Here is a 19,034-nt window from a genome sequence, read left to right on the forward strand (position 1 = left end):
GGGCGATCAGTGCGCCTGTGCAAGCCCCTGTAGTGTTTAGACAACAAAACGAAAAGATCGTGGTTTGGGTTTAAATAACTACAGACAAAAACACGGACAACGCCGTGGTAGCGACCTGTCAATCACAAGGTAGCCCCTTCCTAAAGCATCCCCTGCTTTATGGTCTATTTGACTCTAAATGGGACCATAATTTACTAAATGAACATCATGCTGTATTGAAGAAGACTTGAAATTAGCAATTGAGACCATAAACTCAAGGCTCATTTTCTCATAGACTTCTATACTATCAGACTTCTTTATGCAACCAGAGGAGTCTCCCCCTGCTGCCTGTTAGAAAGAATGCTGGTTTAAGCCTCTTCAGCATTTGCTTCAATTCTGTATGAAAACAGCCTGAACATTTGAACTCTATTCAGCATTTCCACTGCAACTTCTTTCAGCAACCACACGATATCTAACACCTCAACTCCTCTCAGCACCTACACTTTTATTTAAAATCCAAATGCTGTCAGTTCATACACTTCGTTCATCTTTCCATTACAAACACCCTTACTAGTCCTACAGTTCATACTCCTTCAGCTGTTCCTTAACTCAAAGCTGCATTTACACCGCATCTCCTTCAGACAATGCATTCTGCTGTTTGCATATTATTCTCCTGTGATGATTTTATGTCATCATCCTCTAATGAGAAACATTATATATGAGATAGTTCAGGTTTAGATCGGTCTGAGTTTTGTGTCTGCAGGTAGAAAAAGCCTCCGTGATGGATGGGTCTGCTGGCGTCGCTCTTCCTCGCTGCTGGACGATGAGCAGAGCGTGTCTTGTTTAATTCTGCAGGCTATCGTAGATTACCTCAGACAATGCCAGGGAGAGTCTGTCAGCCACATGTGTGTGTCTGCTGTTCTCTCCGTGACCTACTTCTCTAATCAGCCTATAATCACAAAATGTGCTGCTCTCGATTCTCAGTGTCCACAAGTCCAGTGTTTTCAAGCTCCTAATGCGGGTTCACCGCTCTCTGCCAAACTGTGCACTGAAGCTAATATGTGGAAGTTCAACAACGAGAGCGTTTGTCAGCTCAGCTCCCTGGATGGTGTGTTCTGGTACTTGTCTGTATGTGCGTTTATTTATCTTCAACAACACAAGGGAAGCCTGGAAAGTTCTCTGCTTCCAATGTTTAGGACAGCAGGGTTTGTTTATCTTTAGAAAAAAGGGTTTCCTACGGTCGTTGCCCTCTGAGTCAGAGGTTTACAACTTTTGTAGCCACGCTATGACAATATCGGCCGGTTGGTCAGTGGGTCCAGACAGAAATATGTCAACAAATATTGGATGGATTTTTTTATAGTGAAATACAGGATGAATCCTACTTACTTTGGTGATCCCCTGACTTTTCTTCAAGCGCCACCATGAGGTTGATATTTGTGGTTTTGAGTAAAATATCTTATCAACTATTGGATGGATTACCATGACACCTAACCTGACCTGATTACGTCATCACGGTTTTGGTCGTGTACCTCTGAATTTTTGCGCGCAGCATGGACACCTTTGAGGGAAGACTGGCCAAGCAGGTTGGCCTGTACAGACGTCTCTACAACTGTTCATTGAGAGACCACAGGGACAGTCACATGACATTAAACTCTTGGAAAGAAATAGGCAACACACTGGAGAAAGAAGAAGCTTATTGCTGCAGGCTGTGAAAGAATATGAGAGATCGCTTTGTAAAAGCAAAAAAAAAGTTCTCATGGAAAGAGTGGCGACCCGAGGGGAAGCACCGAGAGACAGAAAATAGTTTAGACTTGGAGGTAAGCGACAGTAATAATTACAGTACACAAACGCAACGTTTGGCGGTACGTACGTCAGTGTTTACTACTGTTGCCAGGAAGCCTACTTTCCTTTCCGGTAACACTTGTTGACGTCTTGCTTATCCACAGAATATTTTGTTTGTGCGCCTCCTGGCGTTTCGGAGCATATTGCAACGAACATCGCGATGAGCATAACGCCACGGTGTCTCACGCGAGTATAAACAAAGCTTTACACAGAACCATCTGAGAAGCCGTTATTGGAAACTGTTTGGAAAGTGCAGGCACTTTCAAGAAATATTTGGCAGGTGATTAGTTGAACCATCTGTCAATGTTACTTAGGTTTAGGAAAAGATCGACTTGGTTATGTTTAGACAACAAAACTACTTAGTTAGGTTTGGGAAAAGATCGTGGGTTGGCTTAAAATAACACTGGAAATGCCGTAACTTAAGTATGGAAGTTCCGTGACAAAAACTACTTGGTTAGCTTTAGAAAAAGATCGTGGTTTGTGTAAAAATAACTCTGGAAGTGACGTAACTTAGGGACACGGACATCGATCTCCTGGGTGAAAGCAAGCCCCCATGAAGAGCGCCGGGCTGTGAAGCAAATTTTCGTATTGGCCAAACGGCGGTACTACAACTTCCGTGTGCGTCACGTGATGCCATCCAGAGTTATTTTCCTTCCTCCGTTCATGTGGAGACGGAGTTAAAGGAAACGCTACTGCACCTGCTCTACGGGCTCAATGGATGCAGAAGATCACCGGATGACCCGGGTACTTTATCACTCGGCAGTCGAGCCATTTTGGCTTTATGCGCCACTGAGCAACTCTCATAGGAATGAACGGGAGCCTCCAACGCTGTATCCAGTTCTCTTTATACATCCATGGGTGAAAGTCCTTTGTTTTTTGACCCACACATCCACCCCAACCTCCTCCCTACGCGGCGTTCACCGCTCTCTATACTTCCCAGTTCACAAAAATTGGAAATTCGTGGCCATGTACGTGAATCAATACATTAAAATTGGTGACTATTTCACCGGGCTGGCTCCTCCGTGCAATGTGTACCTTTGTATAGCCAGGGCCTGCTGCGGGCTGAAGCGTGTGCCGGTACGCGGGTGCAGCAGGAAGTGTCCGGGCACCGCCACATGGAGGTTCTTCATGGCCATGCAGAGTCCACTGACTAGCAGGGCCACGCCCCCCAGGCCCAGGAACAGCCCGACTCCAAACAGAGGAGCAGACTGGTAGGGCAGGCCCAAGCACAGGGCCACGACCCCCCCAACGGTCAGCAGCAGCATGCCCAGGCACAGCATCAGGCCCTGGGGCAGTGGCATCTCTCCGGGAGAGGTCACTTCTTCTTCCAGCTACAACAGCTGCTGCACCTCAGTCTCAGTGGCGGCCGGCTAATAGAGGGCGCTACGCCCTCCCTGAGTCACACACAAAAAAACATTACTAATACTACTACTACTACTAATAATAATAATAATAATAATAATACAAATTGTAAATATTTGTGTTTTAAATATGGAATGCACCCAGTAATATGTGAAATTTGATTGTAATGTGATTATATTTTGTATTAATAATCTGAATCTGTAAAGTAACTAAAGTTGTCAGATAAATGTAGTGGAGTAAAAAGTCTAATATTTCCCTCTGAGATGTAGTTGAGTAAACGTAGAAAGTAGCAGAACATGGAAATACTCAAGTAAAGTAGAAGTACCTCAAAATTGTATTTAAGTATTTAGTTAAATTCCACCACTGAGTACATGTTATACTGTTGTGTTTTTCAAAGCATTATTTACTCTTCCTGTTGGAATAAAATAATTGTTGATTATTTAACTGCAAAGTAGTAATGTGTTTTTGATACCTTTGCTTTTTTTGCATTAAAGGTCCCATATTATAAAAAAGTGAGATTTTTTATATTATAAAGCAGGCTTAAGTCCTATATAAATACCGTGAAAGTATCGAAACACTCAATCCACATGGAAATACACATTCAAAAACTCTGCATTTGAAACAAGCTGTCAGGATTTCTACCCATTCGTGATGTCACAAATATACAATATTTAGACCATTACACAGATTTAAATGTAAACATTCTAAATGAGCCCCAGTTTATTCCTGGTTGCAGTTTATGTGAATGTCATCAGCTGACAAGAAGTACACATGGACCCAAGCTGTTGCCTAGTAACGCAATTCTGTTGCAATTCCATCGCAATTCTGTCGAAATGCGCTAAAACGGAGCGTTTCAGACAGAAGGTAAATACAGGTATATTCAGGCTGACAGTATGAGGAAAATTACGTTTTTTTTTTAACATTACAGCATGTAAACATGTTCTAGTAGAAACACAAAATACAAGTATGAACCTGAAAATGAACATAATATGGGACATTTACTTTCTTAAATGAATATAACTCGTCAATTTCATCAACATTTATAAAATGATGATGGATTTGCTATGCGAATGCAGATACATAATATGATCATTTTTTTTGTAACAACTTAATTAATTTACTATAATAGTGTTAGAGCCGAAATAGACTTTTTGGTTATTGTGGTTAAATAAATGTAATTCATGGTGCAAGCGGGAGAGCAAAGAGGTTTTTGACCACAGTGAAAATGTTGGTTTTGAGATGCTAATGTCATCAGCTGACAGTACTTACACATAGACCCAAGCTGTTGCCTAGCAACGCAATTCTGTTGCAATTCCGTCGAAATGCGCTAAAACTGAGCGTTTCAGACAGAGGGTGAATATAGAATACACTTAGAGTATATTCAGGCAGACAGTATGAGGAAAATAACGTGTTTTTTTAACATTACAGTATGTAAACATGTTCTAGTAGAAACACAAAACACAAGTATGAATTTGAAAATGAGCATGATATGGGACCTTTAAATCATACCAGGATGTTTGCTGAAATTGATTGGAAGTGGCACAGCCCTACCTAGAAACATTTCCACCAGCTGCCACTGCTCAGTCTGCTGGGAGAGAGAGAGAGATGAGAGGAGAGATGGATCACAGCATCCAAACACTACTACTACTGAGCGTAACAGAGGAAGCAAAAGCAAAAGTGACACCAGAGGGAATAAGGCGGATATGCAACACTGTGCCATAAGCATCGATCCTCTCTCTCTACCTGATAGGAAGTCTCAGCCGATGAAAGCGTGTAACCATCCTCCTCTTCATCAACTTTTCAATCCGCTCAAAACAAAAACAGCTTCTCCTTCTCCTCCTCTTCCTCTCCAGTCCGTGTGCCAGGCTGCCGCGCCTCTCTCATTATTTATGTGCTCTTCTGCAGCTTTGCGTTTTCTCTCCTCTCCAACAGCAGCAGCAGCACAAGAAGAAGCATATCCGGTTCTGGACAGGAGTATAGTTGATGTGTCGCATGTGGGCCGGGCACTGTTTGGTTCTCCTCCAGCTGCTGATCAGCAGCAGCAGCAGTCTGTGTGAGGAAGTGTAGGTTTTTTTATGAGGAAGGGTTTCCAGTGACGAGGAATGGAGGAGGAGGGTCTGAACAATGTCACTTCTTCTCTGTTTGGGCAGCAAGCTGTTTGCACAAAGAGAGAATTATAGTTCCCTCTGTTTGTTTTTAGAGCCTGAAGTGGAGCTCTGCTGGGAGGTGGAGCAGCTTCACTGGCCTACATTTGACTAAAGAGGAACTGTTATTGATTATGAAGAAGCTGGAGAGGTTCAATCACAAATCAATTATCATGAACCTTCATTTGACAGCACAATAGATGCTTCAAAATATTGGAAATATGGATTTAATCTGCCTTTATCTCTCAAGCCCTCAGTTGCTCTTAAAACTTGTAAATGTCCCCTTAAAGACAAAAAATCGGAGATTTCCAGAATAAAGTCGTAATATTACGAGAAAAAAGTCATAACATTACGAGAATAAAGACGTAACATTACAATAATGAAGTCATAACTTTACGAGAAAAAAAGTCGTAATATTACGAGAAAAAAGTCATAACATTACGGGAATAAAGACGTAACATTACAATAATGAAGTCATAACTTTACGAGAAAAAAAGTCGTAATATTACGAGAAAAAAGTCATAACTTTACGAGAATAAAGACGTAACATTACAATAATGAAGTCATTACTTTACGAGAAAAAAAGTCGTAATATTACGAGAAAAAAGTCATAACTTTACGAGAAAAAAAAGTCGTAAAATTACAAGAATAAAGCTATAACTTTACAAGAAAAAAAGTCGGAAAATTGCGAGAATAAAGCTATAACTTTACAAGAAAAAAGCCATAATATTATGAGAATAAGTCAACTTTACGAGAAAAAAAAGAAAATAACACGTAAATTATTACTTTATAATATTATGACTTTATTCTTGTAATATTACGACTTTATTCTCGAAATCTCAGATTTGATTTTTTTCTCAATGTGGCTTGAAGGAACTGGCCTTCTACCTCCAAGAGGTCAAGGCCCAGTTACGTGTTGGTTAATCTTGTGTGACAAAGAGAATTTCCAAACAGACGGGTTAAAGCATAATAATACAATTTATTCCGAACAATCAATGTTGCATAAGTAAAAATAAAAGAGTTTACAGATATCTGGATCCAACCTACGTGTCCCTGACAACATACAGTGCATGGGTCAGTTCGCGAAGTCTGAACCCCGAGCTATCCCTGATCCAGCGTTTTTATGGTTTACACAATATCAATAGTCATGAGCTTATGGCACGTGATGTTTCTGCTGCATATCTTCTTCTTTGTTTCTCCTTCTGACTCCTTTCTCTCCTTGACCTTACAAAAAGAACAGAGCATGCAGTTCCCGCGTGCCTCCCTGTCCTCGCAAACACTTCATGCACAACAAATCCAACAATCAGGTTATTGCAGGTCATTGTAAGCACTTTTGTACATAATAAATCCAACAGACCCTCTTTTGAACTTAACTAAGTTCACCTACAGATAATGTTACATACAGATATATTTATTATAAGCATAGATAATGTTACGTACAGATGTATTAATTATAAGCATCATCACACAACCTCTTCAGGGTCAACATCTTCACTATCCCCCACCATTTCCAGGAGACCCTGTCTCTCAGCTTGGAACATGGCCATCTGATAAGAAGGAGGTGCATCCGGATGCTTTCGTTGCACAGCAGAAATAATCACACGCTCAGTGAGGTGGCGAATACATGGAATACAGCAACAACCGCATAATACTAAGCATGCACACACAGCAAGGATTGAGGAGAATAGAGATACCACCATGGACTTCCATTTCCCAAAGGTACGGTCTAACCAGTCGTTAATGGGGCTGTTGATACCTGAGTCATCATGCATGGATTCAGACAGCGTCCGGAGCCCCTCTAGCGCCTTAGTTACAGTCCCGTCCGGCGCTGTATTGTTAGGGATGAAAATACAACATGAGTCTTGGAACATTGAGCATACACCGCCTTTCTCTGCCAGCAGCATATCTAATGCCATTCTATTTTGGATCACCATCAGTGACGTAGGAGCCATTTGTTCAGCTAGTCCGGCAATTGCATCACGGGTTAGATTAGTCAAACGGAGAACATTATAGTGGATGTAGTTAATGCGGTCAACATTTTTGTTAGGAGTGATAGGGATCAGAGCACTTATTAGAGGTATGTTTTCAAAACCTGCAGCTATTTGGTCAGCTAGTTTATATTCATTAGGGACTCCTCTAGGTACTCCAATGGCATCGACGTATGTAGGATTGTTAATCTGTAGATCGAAACTTCTCCTCTTTCGGGTGTGCGCTTCTGAGCCAATTATGGTCATCGGGACAGCTAGTCTAACTAGGGAACACACACCTGACCAATTGGCCGGCAGGCTTACTATCAGGGTACCCTTCCCACAGTACCAGAAAAGGTCTCCTCTAGTTAAAGTCCAGTTAGCGGAGTTGGTCCAATTGGTTACATCTACCATACTGCCACACCATGAACCATTCCCAAGTGACATATTTATTTTCCCTGTTCTGTTAAAACATACGTAATGTCCTTTTTTGGGTACAAACAGGGGAGGAATGGTGGTGTTGGGAATCAGGGGATACACTTCAAGCAGAGCAGTACAGTTAGTGAGATTTGTACCAGGTGTGTACATAGCAGTTAAACAGTCTAAGCCATCGGTATCATTCAAATGTACAGGTCCTGGCACCATGAACAGGGAGGGACAGGCTGTAGAACAGGCAATACAATTACCCGGGTTCTGTTTTCTGGCTGTGTATATCATCCAGTCTAGCCAGATGTTTTTATCCCCATATCCTGTGGCTATTCTTACTATATCATTCGTGGTCAACAGGTTAAAGTCTAGTTCAACTATTTTCTGTAACGGAGGAGGTGGTGTTGTCGGGGATGGTGATGCTATTGAGATTGCCTTGGTTTTAAAATTAATTTTAACCAAACCCATGGGGTCTGTGCTTGAATGGTCCACCCCCACAATCATGTTGGCGGTTTCATTATTCCCACAAGGGGAATTTGGTAGGGGGTTAATATGCAGGTTGCTTATGGTGATTATAAGAGGGTTTTGCCCCTGGCTTAGTCCTCTCTTTACCCTTTTTAGTGAGCCTCGCATAATGGTTATGTGTTCCTTCAGGGGAACCGAGCCTTGAGTACTAGTGGCCGCGGAACCATCTGGATCCCAATGAGGACCAGTATATGACCATACATATGACCATGAAGGACACCACTGGTGCCCTCTGCGGAAACCACATAGATAGACCTCATACCCCCGCCATTTACCCTGCCCCCCCACCGAACAGTCAATGATATCACATAAGTCTACCTGATAACTGGTATTACTTCCCAACATATACTTTAATTGAACCCTGGCTTCAGGACACGTGGATCTTTTTGATCTAAGGTGTGCAGTTGTATTTACGGTTTCAGTGCGATTTTGATGTGCCTCGGTGTCGTTTGGTGCTAGTTTAATCGTTACATTCTTCCCTGTTCCTTCTGGCTTCTCCTTTTTTGGTCGAGGATTGTCCAGAAAAAAGAGGACAAGAGAGGTAAACACAGATACTACAACAAACGCTATTAGCAGTTTGCCGTACTGCATGATGCTTCTAGTTTGTTTTCCCGCGCGCAACTGAAAAACTTTTATCTGGGTGATCCTATTTTATACTGGTTTGGGAAAGGAAGTGAAATTTCTCTCTGGTGGATTCTCCCCACCTCTGGTTTCTCTTTTTATCTATTTTTGTCTATTTTAGCATTTATTCTAAGCAACAATTTTTAATACAATGTGATATATAATGTTTTTCAAAAACCACCTAGATGAGTCCACCTAAACAACCATGTTAGCCTGATTTAACTGTAAATACAGGCAAGACCTTGTAACCTTCTTTCCCTTATGTGTATCTCATCACAGTCACAGTTTATACAGTATATGAAAAATAAAAAATTATACGTGACCCTCTTTTCACGTAGCCTGGGCTCCTTGTGGGGCTGCCTCTGCTTCAGGTCCTGTCCTGCTGCTGGAGCACTGTGTTAGGTGCCACCAGTTGAGTCCTTTTCCTGCAAGCTGCACAGCTGTTGCAGTTCTGGCCAGAACCTTGTGTGGGCCTGTCCAACGTGGCTCCGACCACTTCCTCTTTAACACCTTCAACCAAAGGTGTTCCGGGGGTCCGGGGTCAGGTCCTGGAACGTCCTCTGTGACAGGGGTGACAGGTTTGTCACCTGTATAGGAGAGAGCTGACACAAGAGCATTAACCTTCAAATAGTATGGTCTGTAACCGAGGTCAGGAAGGGGAGAGGGGTTTTGGGACGGCCCTGGGAAAGGTCGGCCACACGTAAGCTCAAATGGTGTGAGTCCTGTGATTGTGGATCATACATAGTGCCAAATTTGTGTTGTAGTCCCAGAGCCTTTTCAACAGATTGCAGGTCTTTATTTTTGAAATGTGAACCATTATCTGACCTGATCAATTTAGGAAACCCATGTTTCGGAATGTACTCATTCACCAGACATTTAATGACTGATTTTGCGTCCTCTTTTCCCGTAGGGTAGGCCTCAACCCAACGTGAAAATGCGTCCACAATTACTAGGAAGAATCTTTTCCCCCCAGCCCTTACTCCCATATCTGTGAAATCCATAAAGATTTCCTGTCCCGGGGCAGTGGGAGAAGGATGTTTTCCTGCCCTAGGAGTGATGGTAGGTCTGATGTTACATGTACTACATACGTCACACTTAGTCCAGAAGTCAGTTATAGTAGCATGTTTCCGGGGAATCCACCAGTGGCGGAGATCTCGTAACATCTGTTTGTGGCTTTTATGGTCAAGTCCATGAGTCTGAGTCAATATTGAGGACATCCAACAGGGGGGCATAACTATTTGATCTCCGTTATACCATATACCATCAAACTGTTCTATAGCTCCCTTATCTTCCCAGATGGTTCGTTCTGCTGCTGTGGCAGATTCCTGAGCTTGTACGATGGAGAAATCAGTTATCTCAGAACCGAGATCTGTTGTGGTCATGACCATCATAGTAGGTAAATACCCTGCCGCCTTTTTAGCGGCTGCATCAGCTGCTTTGTTTCCTATACTCTCTAAGTCAGTGCCCTGACTGTCCTTTCACTTTGATCATAGCTACCCTCTGTGGTAACTGGATTGCTTCCAACAACTCTTTCATCAACTCCTCATGAGCCATAGGTTTATTCTGACTAGTCTTAAAACCCGCTTGCACCCAGCCAGACATATCTCTGTGAATTGCATTGCACACATACGCAGAGTCTGTGAAAATATTCACTGCCTTCCCTTCCGCTAACCGCAGAGCACAAACTACAGCCGTAAGTTCTGCTGCCTGATGTTTTGGAGCTATGGCTAGGGACACATGGGGAACAGCTTCTTCTGACATGCGATACCATTGTTCTTGTGCTGGGGTTAGTTTTACTGCGGCTGCTACTCCTGCTGGTGCTATATAAACATCTCTTACCCCTATCCCCCAGGTTGTATCTAACAGGTTCTGTTGGAACTCATCTTGATACGTAAGATCATTATTTCTGTCATAATTCAGAGTGCAGTGGGGAGGATCGGGAACAGGGAGGTAAGGGTGTAGAGCCCTAATCCATGGTTGTCACATGTTATAGAAGTCAATCAGAGGGTTTCTGTCGGCTAGCAGGGCCCAATATATGTCCGCACAGGGTGGTGGGGCATCAGGTGAGGTATCAGGACTCAACATGCACATGCGATCAGCACTGGAGGGCGAGGAGCACACCATTTCTTCTCCTCTGGGGAAACTCACTATCACAGCTTCTGGTGAACAATGTACAGAAGCCCCCAGTGCTGCCAAAACATCTCTTCCCAGGAGATCACGTGGACAATCAGGTGCATACAAAAAGGGGTGCTCCATCACCTGTCTCTGGCTCTGCCAGCCCCTGTCCCTCCATCTCCGTCGGGCACCCCTATGGGAACATTCCTGGTGTATATGGACCAAGTGGAGGTCCCTGCGCAGAGTACCCGCTGTATGCCTGCATTGGAGCTAGCTGTTGGTTTGGTGGAGTCTGTATTGTTGGCTGATATGACTGCTGTGGAGGCCCTCTCATCTGCTGTTGTTGTAAACTCTTTTATTTTTACTTATGCAACATTGATTGTTCGGAATAAATTGAATCATTATGCTTTAACTCATCTGTTTGGAAATTCTCTTTGTTACACAAGATTAACCAACACGTAACTGGGCCTTGACCTCTTGGAGGTAGAAGGCCAGTTCCTTCAATTGGTGACCCCGACGTGATCTTCGGCATTGAGAAGCGTGTCCAAAGGACGGACAGACCGGCGAGAGAGAGAAAGGGCCCTGAAATCTTAAGGTAAGCAGAACCTGTTGTATCGAACTCTGCATATTGGCTTACTCTAAATTATCTCTCTTGTTGTGCTGAATCTCCTTTGTAGTGATAAATGTTGCAAAAGTAAAGACTTTCTGTTGAAAACTAAAAGGAGGAAAGTTGCCCTTTTAGTAACGTCTGGGACGTTAGAGTTTAGTGTTGAAAACTAAAAGGAGGAAAGTTGCCCTTTTACTAACGTCTGGGACGTTAGAGTTTAGTGTTGAAAACTAAAAGGAGGAAAGTTGCCCTTTTAGTAACGTCTGGGACGTTAGAGTTTAGTGTTGAAAACTAAAAGGAGGAAAGTTGCCCTTTTAGTAACGTCTGGAAAACTAAAAGGAGGAAAGTTGCCCTTTTAGTAACGTCTGGGACGTTAGAAAACTAAAAGGAGGAAAGTTGCCCTTTAAAACTAAAAGGAGGAAAGTTGCCCTTTTAGTAACGTCTGGAAAACTAGAAGGAGGAAAGTTGCCCTTTTAGTAACGTCTGGGACGTTAGAAAACTAAAAGGAGGAAAGTTGCCCTTTTAGTAACGTCTGGGACGTTAGAAAACTAAAAGGAGGAAAGTTGCCCTTTTAGTAATGTCTGGGACGTTAGAAAACTAAAAGGAGGAAAGTTGCCCTTTAAAACTAAAAGGAGGAAAGTTGCCCTTTTAGTAACGTCTAGGACGTTAGAGTTTAGTAAAAATAGCGCTTGGAGCGCCTGTATGAGTGTACATTAATAACTAGTATTCAGAGGAAAATTAAAACTTACTGTTGATACTGGGCCAACATCGCTGGAACATCAAAGTGTCCAGTAGAAGCTTATGTTGGTAGGATCACAGCGAGGGGCATAGCGACCCATTTACTCTGAATCTAGTTACTGTCATAAACTGAATAAACCTGTGTGAAATAGTACTGGACAGAATGGACGGAGAACTTGACAAAGACTGTGAGGAACGGGGTGGCTGTGGGCCTCCCCGTTTATCATTTGGACAGCAATGGGCTAAAGTCAGGACCAATGTAATCTGTACATTTGATCCCAAGACTAGAAATAAAGAGACTCAAGACCTAGATGAGTGGTATAACATGACAGTGGAGGAAGGGCATTTTCCAGCCACGGGAAGTAAAGCCAAATTCATGCCAGTGATGAGAGCATTAATACAGGTGGTTCATAGAAAGCTGCTGCAAGCAAGACAAGACAAAGAAAAGGGACATATGTTTGTAAGGAGGAAATTGAGGAAGAAAGAAGACGAGTTGGCAAGTAAATTGGTAAAATATAATGTGATACAGATGGCTGCACTATCAGCCTTAGGCAGCCAGACGAAAGCCACCCACGCAAAAACCGCTGAAGCAAAACCACTAGTGAAACCCTCACCCAGTCCTAGCGCACCCCCACCACCAAACCCACATACTAGCCAGCCGCCGCATTACATGTCCCTCCATCAGCAGTACCCACCTGGCCCACATCCCAACCCCCCTCCTTATCCTCCTCCTACCCCTAGTCCGGTACCAACCCCACAGGACAGTGATTATACAAACGAAGTTATGGCACCATTGTTTCAAGTGTTAGGTGGTACTTTGGAACTTTAACCCCTACGCTACCTCCTTCGGTAATGCTATTAGACAAAAGTATCCCATACCAGCGGGTAAGCTCCACAGCTTGGTGTTTAAGATTAAGAACGGGGAGAGTGGACGCACGTTCATAGAAAGAGCAAAGACAGAGTGGGCGGGGGCTACGGGGGTGAACCCAGATAAAGAATCACAGCAGTCTCTGTTCAGAATAGCTCTGTTAAAACATGCTCCGGAAGGAGTTAAGAGAAAGATGCAAGAGAATCCAGATATGGCAGGGGCAAAATCATCAAGATGGGAAACACATTTCTGCCATCATCAGGATGCAGAAACCATGGAGGAGGAAGAGGAAAATGAGTCATTAAAAGAGATGGTAGCTCAGTTGACTAAATTACAGTTGGCAGATGCACGGACTCGTGCAACAGATAAGAAAAAGGGAGGGAAAGAGAAAGATACCCAGATGGCTCAAATTGTAACACCAGCTCCAGCCCCGCCACAGAATCCTTATCCACTGCAGGGCCCGCCACAGGCTATATATCAACCCCAGTATCATGTTCCTTACCAAGCTGCCCCATATCAGCAGCCCCCTTATCATGAAGGCCGGAATAGAGGCAGAGGGAGAGGAGGAGGAGGCAGGGGGAGGGGGTATGCCCAACCAAGAGGAGGCAGTTGTTACATCTGCGGAAGCCCGGATCACTGGGCACGTGACTGTCTTCAGAAACATCACGTCGGGGTCACCAATTGAAGGAACTGGCCTTCTACCTCCAAGAGGTCAAGGCCCAGTTACGTGTTGGTTAATCTTGTGTGACAAAGAGAATTTCCAAACAGACGGGTTAAAGCATAATAATACAATTTATTCCGAACAATCAATGTTGCATAAGTAAAAATAAAAGAGTTTACAGATATCTGGATCCAACCTACGTGTCCCTGACAACATACAGTGCATGGGTCAGTTCGCGAAGTCTGAACCCCGAGCTATCCCTGATCCAGCGTTTTTATGGTTTACACAATATCAATAGTCATGAGCTTATGGCACGTGATGTTTCTGCTGCATATCTTCTTCTTTGTTTCTCCTTCTGACTCCTTTCTCTCCTTGACCTTACAAAAAGAACAGAGCATGCAGTTCCCGCGTGCCTCCCTGTCCTTGCAAACACTTCATGCACAACAAATCCAACAATCAGGTTATTGCAGGTCATTGTAAGCACTTTTGTACATAATAAATCCAACAGGCTCTAATACTCCGTCGTACATTAGACCTACAACAATAATTAATAAAAATGTAAACAAAAAACAGTTATTCATTTCCATTTTTAAAAATCCACAGGGAGCCACTGGAGAGGAGCTAAAGAGCTGCATGTGGCTCCGGAGCCGCAGGTTGCTGACCTCTGGACTAAGAGGAACTATTATTGATTATGAATAAGCGCATGGAGAGGTTCAATCACAAATCAATTATCATGAACCTTCATTTGACAGCCGATCTCTCAATTTTTCACAATATACAGTAGATGCGTCAAAATATACGAAATATGGATTTAATCTGCCTTTTTCTCTCGAGCCCTCAGTTTCTCTTAAACTTGTAAATTTCCCCGCAAATGTGATTAAAAATTAAATAATAATTAATAATTAAATTATGTTGCCTAAACCTAACCAAGTCAATCTTTTCCTAAACTTAACTAAGTAGTTTGTTTCCTAAACCTAACCAAGTTGATCTTTTCTGAACTTAACTAAGTAGTTTGTTTCCTAAACCTAACCAAGTTGATCTTTTCCTAAACCTAATTAAGTAGTTTGTAGCCTAAACCTAACCAAGTCAATCTTTTCCTAAACTTAACTAAGTAGTTTGTTTCCTAAACCTAACCAAGTTGATCTATTCCTAAACCTAACTAAGTAGTTTGTAGCCTAAACCTAACCAAGTCAATCTTTTCCTAAACTTAACTCAGTAGTTTGTTTCCTAAACCTAACCAAGTCGATCTTTTCCTAAACTTAAGTAGATTGTTTCTTAAATCTATCCAAGTCAATCTTTTACTAAACCTGACTAAGTAGTTTGTAGCCTAAACCTAACCAAGTAATTTTTTTCTTAAACCTAACTAAGTAGTTTGTAGTCTAAATATAACCAAGTCGATCTTTTCCTAAATTTAATTAAGTAGTTTTGTTTCCTAAACCTAACCAAGTCAATATTATCCTAAACTTAACTAAGTAGTTTGTAGCCTAAACCTAACCAAGTTGATCTTTTCCTGAACCTAACCAAGTCGATCTTTTCTTTAACCTAACCAAGTCGATCTTTTCCTAAATCTAACAAAGTAGTTTTATTTTCAAAAAGACTGGAGTAGAAATTGACACGTGCGTCACTTGTTGTTGGAGGAGGATGCACAAAGCCTGTATGACGGAAGAAAGTTGGGTAGACGGGCCCATGGTGCTTTTTTGGGTTTATTATTTTTCTCCAAAAATGTGTGTAGGATACCATGCAGAGATTCCTGACCCATCAATGGGGTCAGAGGGACAGCCTCCAACGCTTTATCCAGTTGTCTTTATAAATCTGTGCTTCAAACTGGGAGCATGCTGACCACCATTCAAGTAACTGTATGTATCGTTAATACACTGAATATAAGGATGTACATATACTGTATATGTAGCAGCAGCATCATGCAGAAACCTACCTCAGGTCATGTGGGAAACAAAGTTTTTAGAAGGACTTGAAGGGAAAATAGCATTTTGACATCTTAGACCAACATTTTAATATTCGGATTTGAATACATAAGGAACACCACTGGGAAAACCCCTAAAATAATGAACCCGCCCTTAAAGAGTCTGTCTTTAATCACTGATTTATTAAATAAAGTTGAACACACACACACACATTAAAAACATAGTGCAAGATATTCCCTTGAGTTTCCTTTTCCAAGCACAAAGTCATAGAAGCATGCATATTCAGAGGTATAAAAGAAACAGTCCTAAACAACAAGGTGGATCTGTAATCCTGTGATTCATATCAGCTCTCCTGTTGCAGCAGTGTGTGTGTTTGTCTGTGTGTGTGTGTTTGTCTGTGTGTGCGTGTGTGTGTGTGTGTGTGTGTGTGTCAGCAGTCAGTCGTCCTTGTGCTGTCAAAGATCACAATATTTGTGGTCATCACATCAGGGAAGCATCTTATTTCAGAGTTGGTGAAGGCTGTTGGACTCCTTCACACAAATAATTCAGTATAACAGACGTGTGAGGGCTGAGAGTTAATACAGATCAATGTATTTTTTTATACATTTTATAAGCTAAACTAAACCAATCCTGATGGGGAAAATATTTGTTCAGGATGACGTTTTCAGACATTCCCAGAGAGCAAAGGTTCACTGCGTTGTTTGATAGACGAGAATCACCAGGGGGATCCCACAAAGGAGGATTATTCAGATTTGATGAGCTGAAATGAAAGGAAATCCTGGATTTCCTGTGTGCTTCTATTACCGTGGCAACCAATGCCCTTAAATGTTCATATTTTTTTGAAGTGGGGTTGTATGAGGTACTTATCCATAGTCAGTGTATACATATTAACTCAAACAAACTAACCGATCAAGGCAGCAGTAGACTAGCAACTCCCGTGCTCCTCGAGGTAAAATTACTGTTTTTGTCAATGGAGTCTGGTGGCTTTGAAGAGAGCATAGACAACGATAGACAAGGGCTATCTGACGGCAAGGTAAAGCTGTGAAAATATTCTAAATATATATATTTGTAACTTCCGTACTTAAGTAACGCCACTTCCATAGTTATTTTAACCCAAACCACGATCTTTTTCTAAACCTTACCAAGTAGTTTTGTTGCCTAAACCTAAACAAGTTGTTTTCTGTGGAGATGGAAGTTTATTTTGAAAAGACTGTATGAATGTAATGAGGGGAAATTGACACGTGTTGCTGGACATTCGTAGGAAAACGCACGAAAAATTAAATATAACTTTTCGTAAGATATACAAACCATTGTATGAGGACATGTTGGATAACAAATCACCTTTATCCCTTTTAATTATTTGTGATTGACAAAGATTTGTCATACATTGCATTCATTTGTGTTGAAAATTCTCCCCTTTTGGTCCAATCATGTCTTGGTGGGAGTCAACCAATATGCAAGATTTAAAAATTTGAGAGGTGGCTTCCAAACAGCATCTTTTTCCTCCTCAACTTCCATATTTGAATTTTCACATTTTAGATTCCCACCAGCACCTGAATGTCTCATACCAAAGGTGTTTTAAAAGTAAGTATTTCACTGTGATGGATTCCCCAAGCAAGTCTCTGCAAGTTGATTTGCACATTCAGTTAAAATGTATGGATATCAACGGAAGTCTAGAAGGAAGGAAAAATATATTAAAAATGTCTGAAAATAATGTATTATGTTTTCCTTTACTAAAATATGCAAAAACACTTAACCTTTAAAATAGAGGGCTTCTATGATTACTTAAAGCTCAAGCCGTGTTGCCAGTGAGCTGCAGTGGTCTATTGAGTGGTGGAAAAACTCATATGGTCAGATGAGTCATCGTTCCCCTGCTTTCATCAAGCTGACAACTACACGTGTGGCACACAAACGCTAGTTTCCCTAAGTGTCCGTCCTGTGATGAAGCATAATCAGATGGAAATGAGCTAAATCTGGTACAAAGCATCATTTCTCTTTTTTTGAGATTAATGTATTTTTGTATATGGTCCTTGATATAAATACTATAAACTAAACTAAACCAATCCTGATGGAGAAAACATTTGTTCATGATGATGTTTTCAGACATTCCCACAGAGAGCAAAAGATCACTGCGTTGTTTGACGGACAAAAAAAACCCAAAAGAAAACTGTCCCCTGCTGTCACCATGGGGATCCCACAGAGGAGGATTATCCAGATTTGTTGAGCTGAAATTCAAGCAAATCCTGGATTTCCTGTGTGCTTCTGTTACCATGGCAACTGATGCCCCTTAAAGGGATCGTTCAGATGTTTTTTGAAGTGGGGTTGTATGAGGTAGTTATCCATAGTCAGTATATATGTAAGGGATAATGTACAGCGAGCGGGTCATTGTTGTGAAATAAACCCCGACAGGGCGATGTCTTGCATCACCCTGAAGGGGTTTATTTAACAACAATGACCCGCTAGCTGTACATTATCCCTCTTATTACACGGCTACTTACTTAAGAAATCAAATATTTGACACAAAAATGGTCCTCCAGAGTCCAAAATCAGAACTGTGCCCATAGCAACGGTCTGTTATATTTAGCAACGGTCTGTTATAGAGAAATAACAGACCATAGAACGCCATGATTGACCAATCACAATTGAGTATTCAACAAAGCCGTGTAATAAATATATATAATAGCACAAACAAACTAACCGATGAAGGCAGCGGTAGACCAGCAACTCCTGCGTTCTGCAAGGTAAAATGACTGTTTCTTCAATGGAGTCTTGTGGCTTTGAAGAGAGCATAGATAACGGCTTCAGTTCTGCGTCAGAAAGGGCTGTCTGACAGCAAGGTAAAGCGGTGAAAATATTCTAAAAATAGCGTACGCTTAAACTGATATTGATGTTTTTAGGTGTCTAAAATATGTTTTGCCGCTGCCTCCGTTCGCATCAGTACATTGCTTTGCTCCCGTGTTGGTACTCCTGTCTGTTTCTCTAAACTCCATCTACTGTAGGTAATACACTGACTATGGAGAAGTACCTCATACAACCCCACTTAAAAACAATCCAACCTATCCCTTTAAACTAACCTGCTGCAGGTGGAGGTCTGCCATTACCACGGTTATGACCACCAATTTAATATAAAGCTCAGCTTTATATCAGTATCAGTTTAAAGCTTTTGCAAAGCACTAGTAGCTTTACTAGAAAACATTATATTATTATAAAACGTTATTATTGTCTGTATTTTCAGTAAGGGATAATGTACATCGAGC

The 19,034-nt window shown here is 41.8% G+C and overlaps 1 protein-coding gene across 4 annotated transcripts in view; it reads right to left on the minus strand.

Moving 5' to 3' along the window:
• si:dkeyp-51f12.3 (uncharacterized protein LOC107988041 homolog) overlaps nt 1-5,255 on the minus strand; it is a 6,343-nt gene extending 1,088 nt beyond the window's left edge. The window contains exons 1-3 of one of the 4 annotated variants that reach the window (XM_037771308.1): nt 4,927-5,255; nt 4,735-4,768; nt 2,857-3,215 (exon numbers count right to left, since the gene is read on the minus strand). In XM_037771308.1, the coding sequence (XP_037627236.1) occupies nt 2,857-3,122 (266 nt within the window). In that variant the 5' untranslated portion in view covers nt 3,123-3,215; nt 4,735-4,768; nt 4,927-5,255. Of the gene's footprint in view, nt 1-2,856; nt 3,216-4,692; nt 4,772-4,926 lie in introns of all 4 variants that reach the window. The other 3 variants (XM_037771306.1, XM_037771307.1, XM_037771309.1) reach the window with 3 other exon arrangements.
• Nucleotides 5,256-19,034: the final 13,779 nt, after the last annotated feature.

The sequence above is a fragment of the Sebastes umbrosus genome, chromosome 5 (genome assembly GCF_015220745.1).
Source record: "Sebastes umbrosus isolate fSebUmb1 chromosome 5, fSebUmb1.pri, whole genome shotgun sequence".
NCBI lineage: Eukaryota > Metazoa > Chordata > Actinopteri > Perciformes > Sebastidae > Sebastes > Sebastes umbrosus.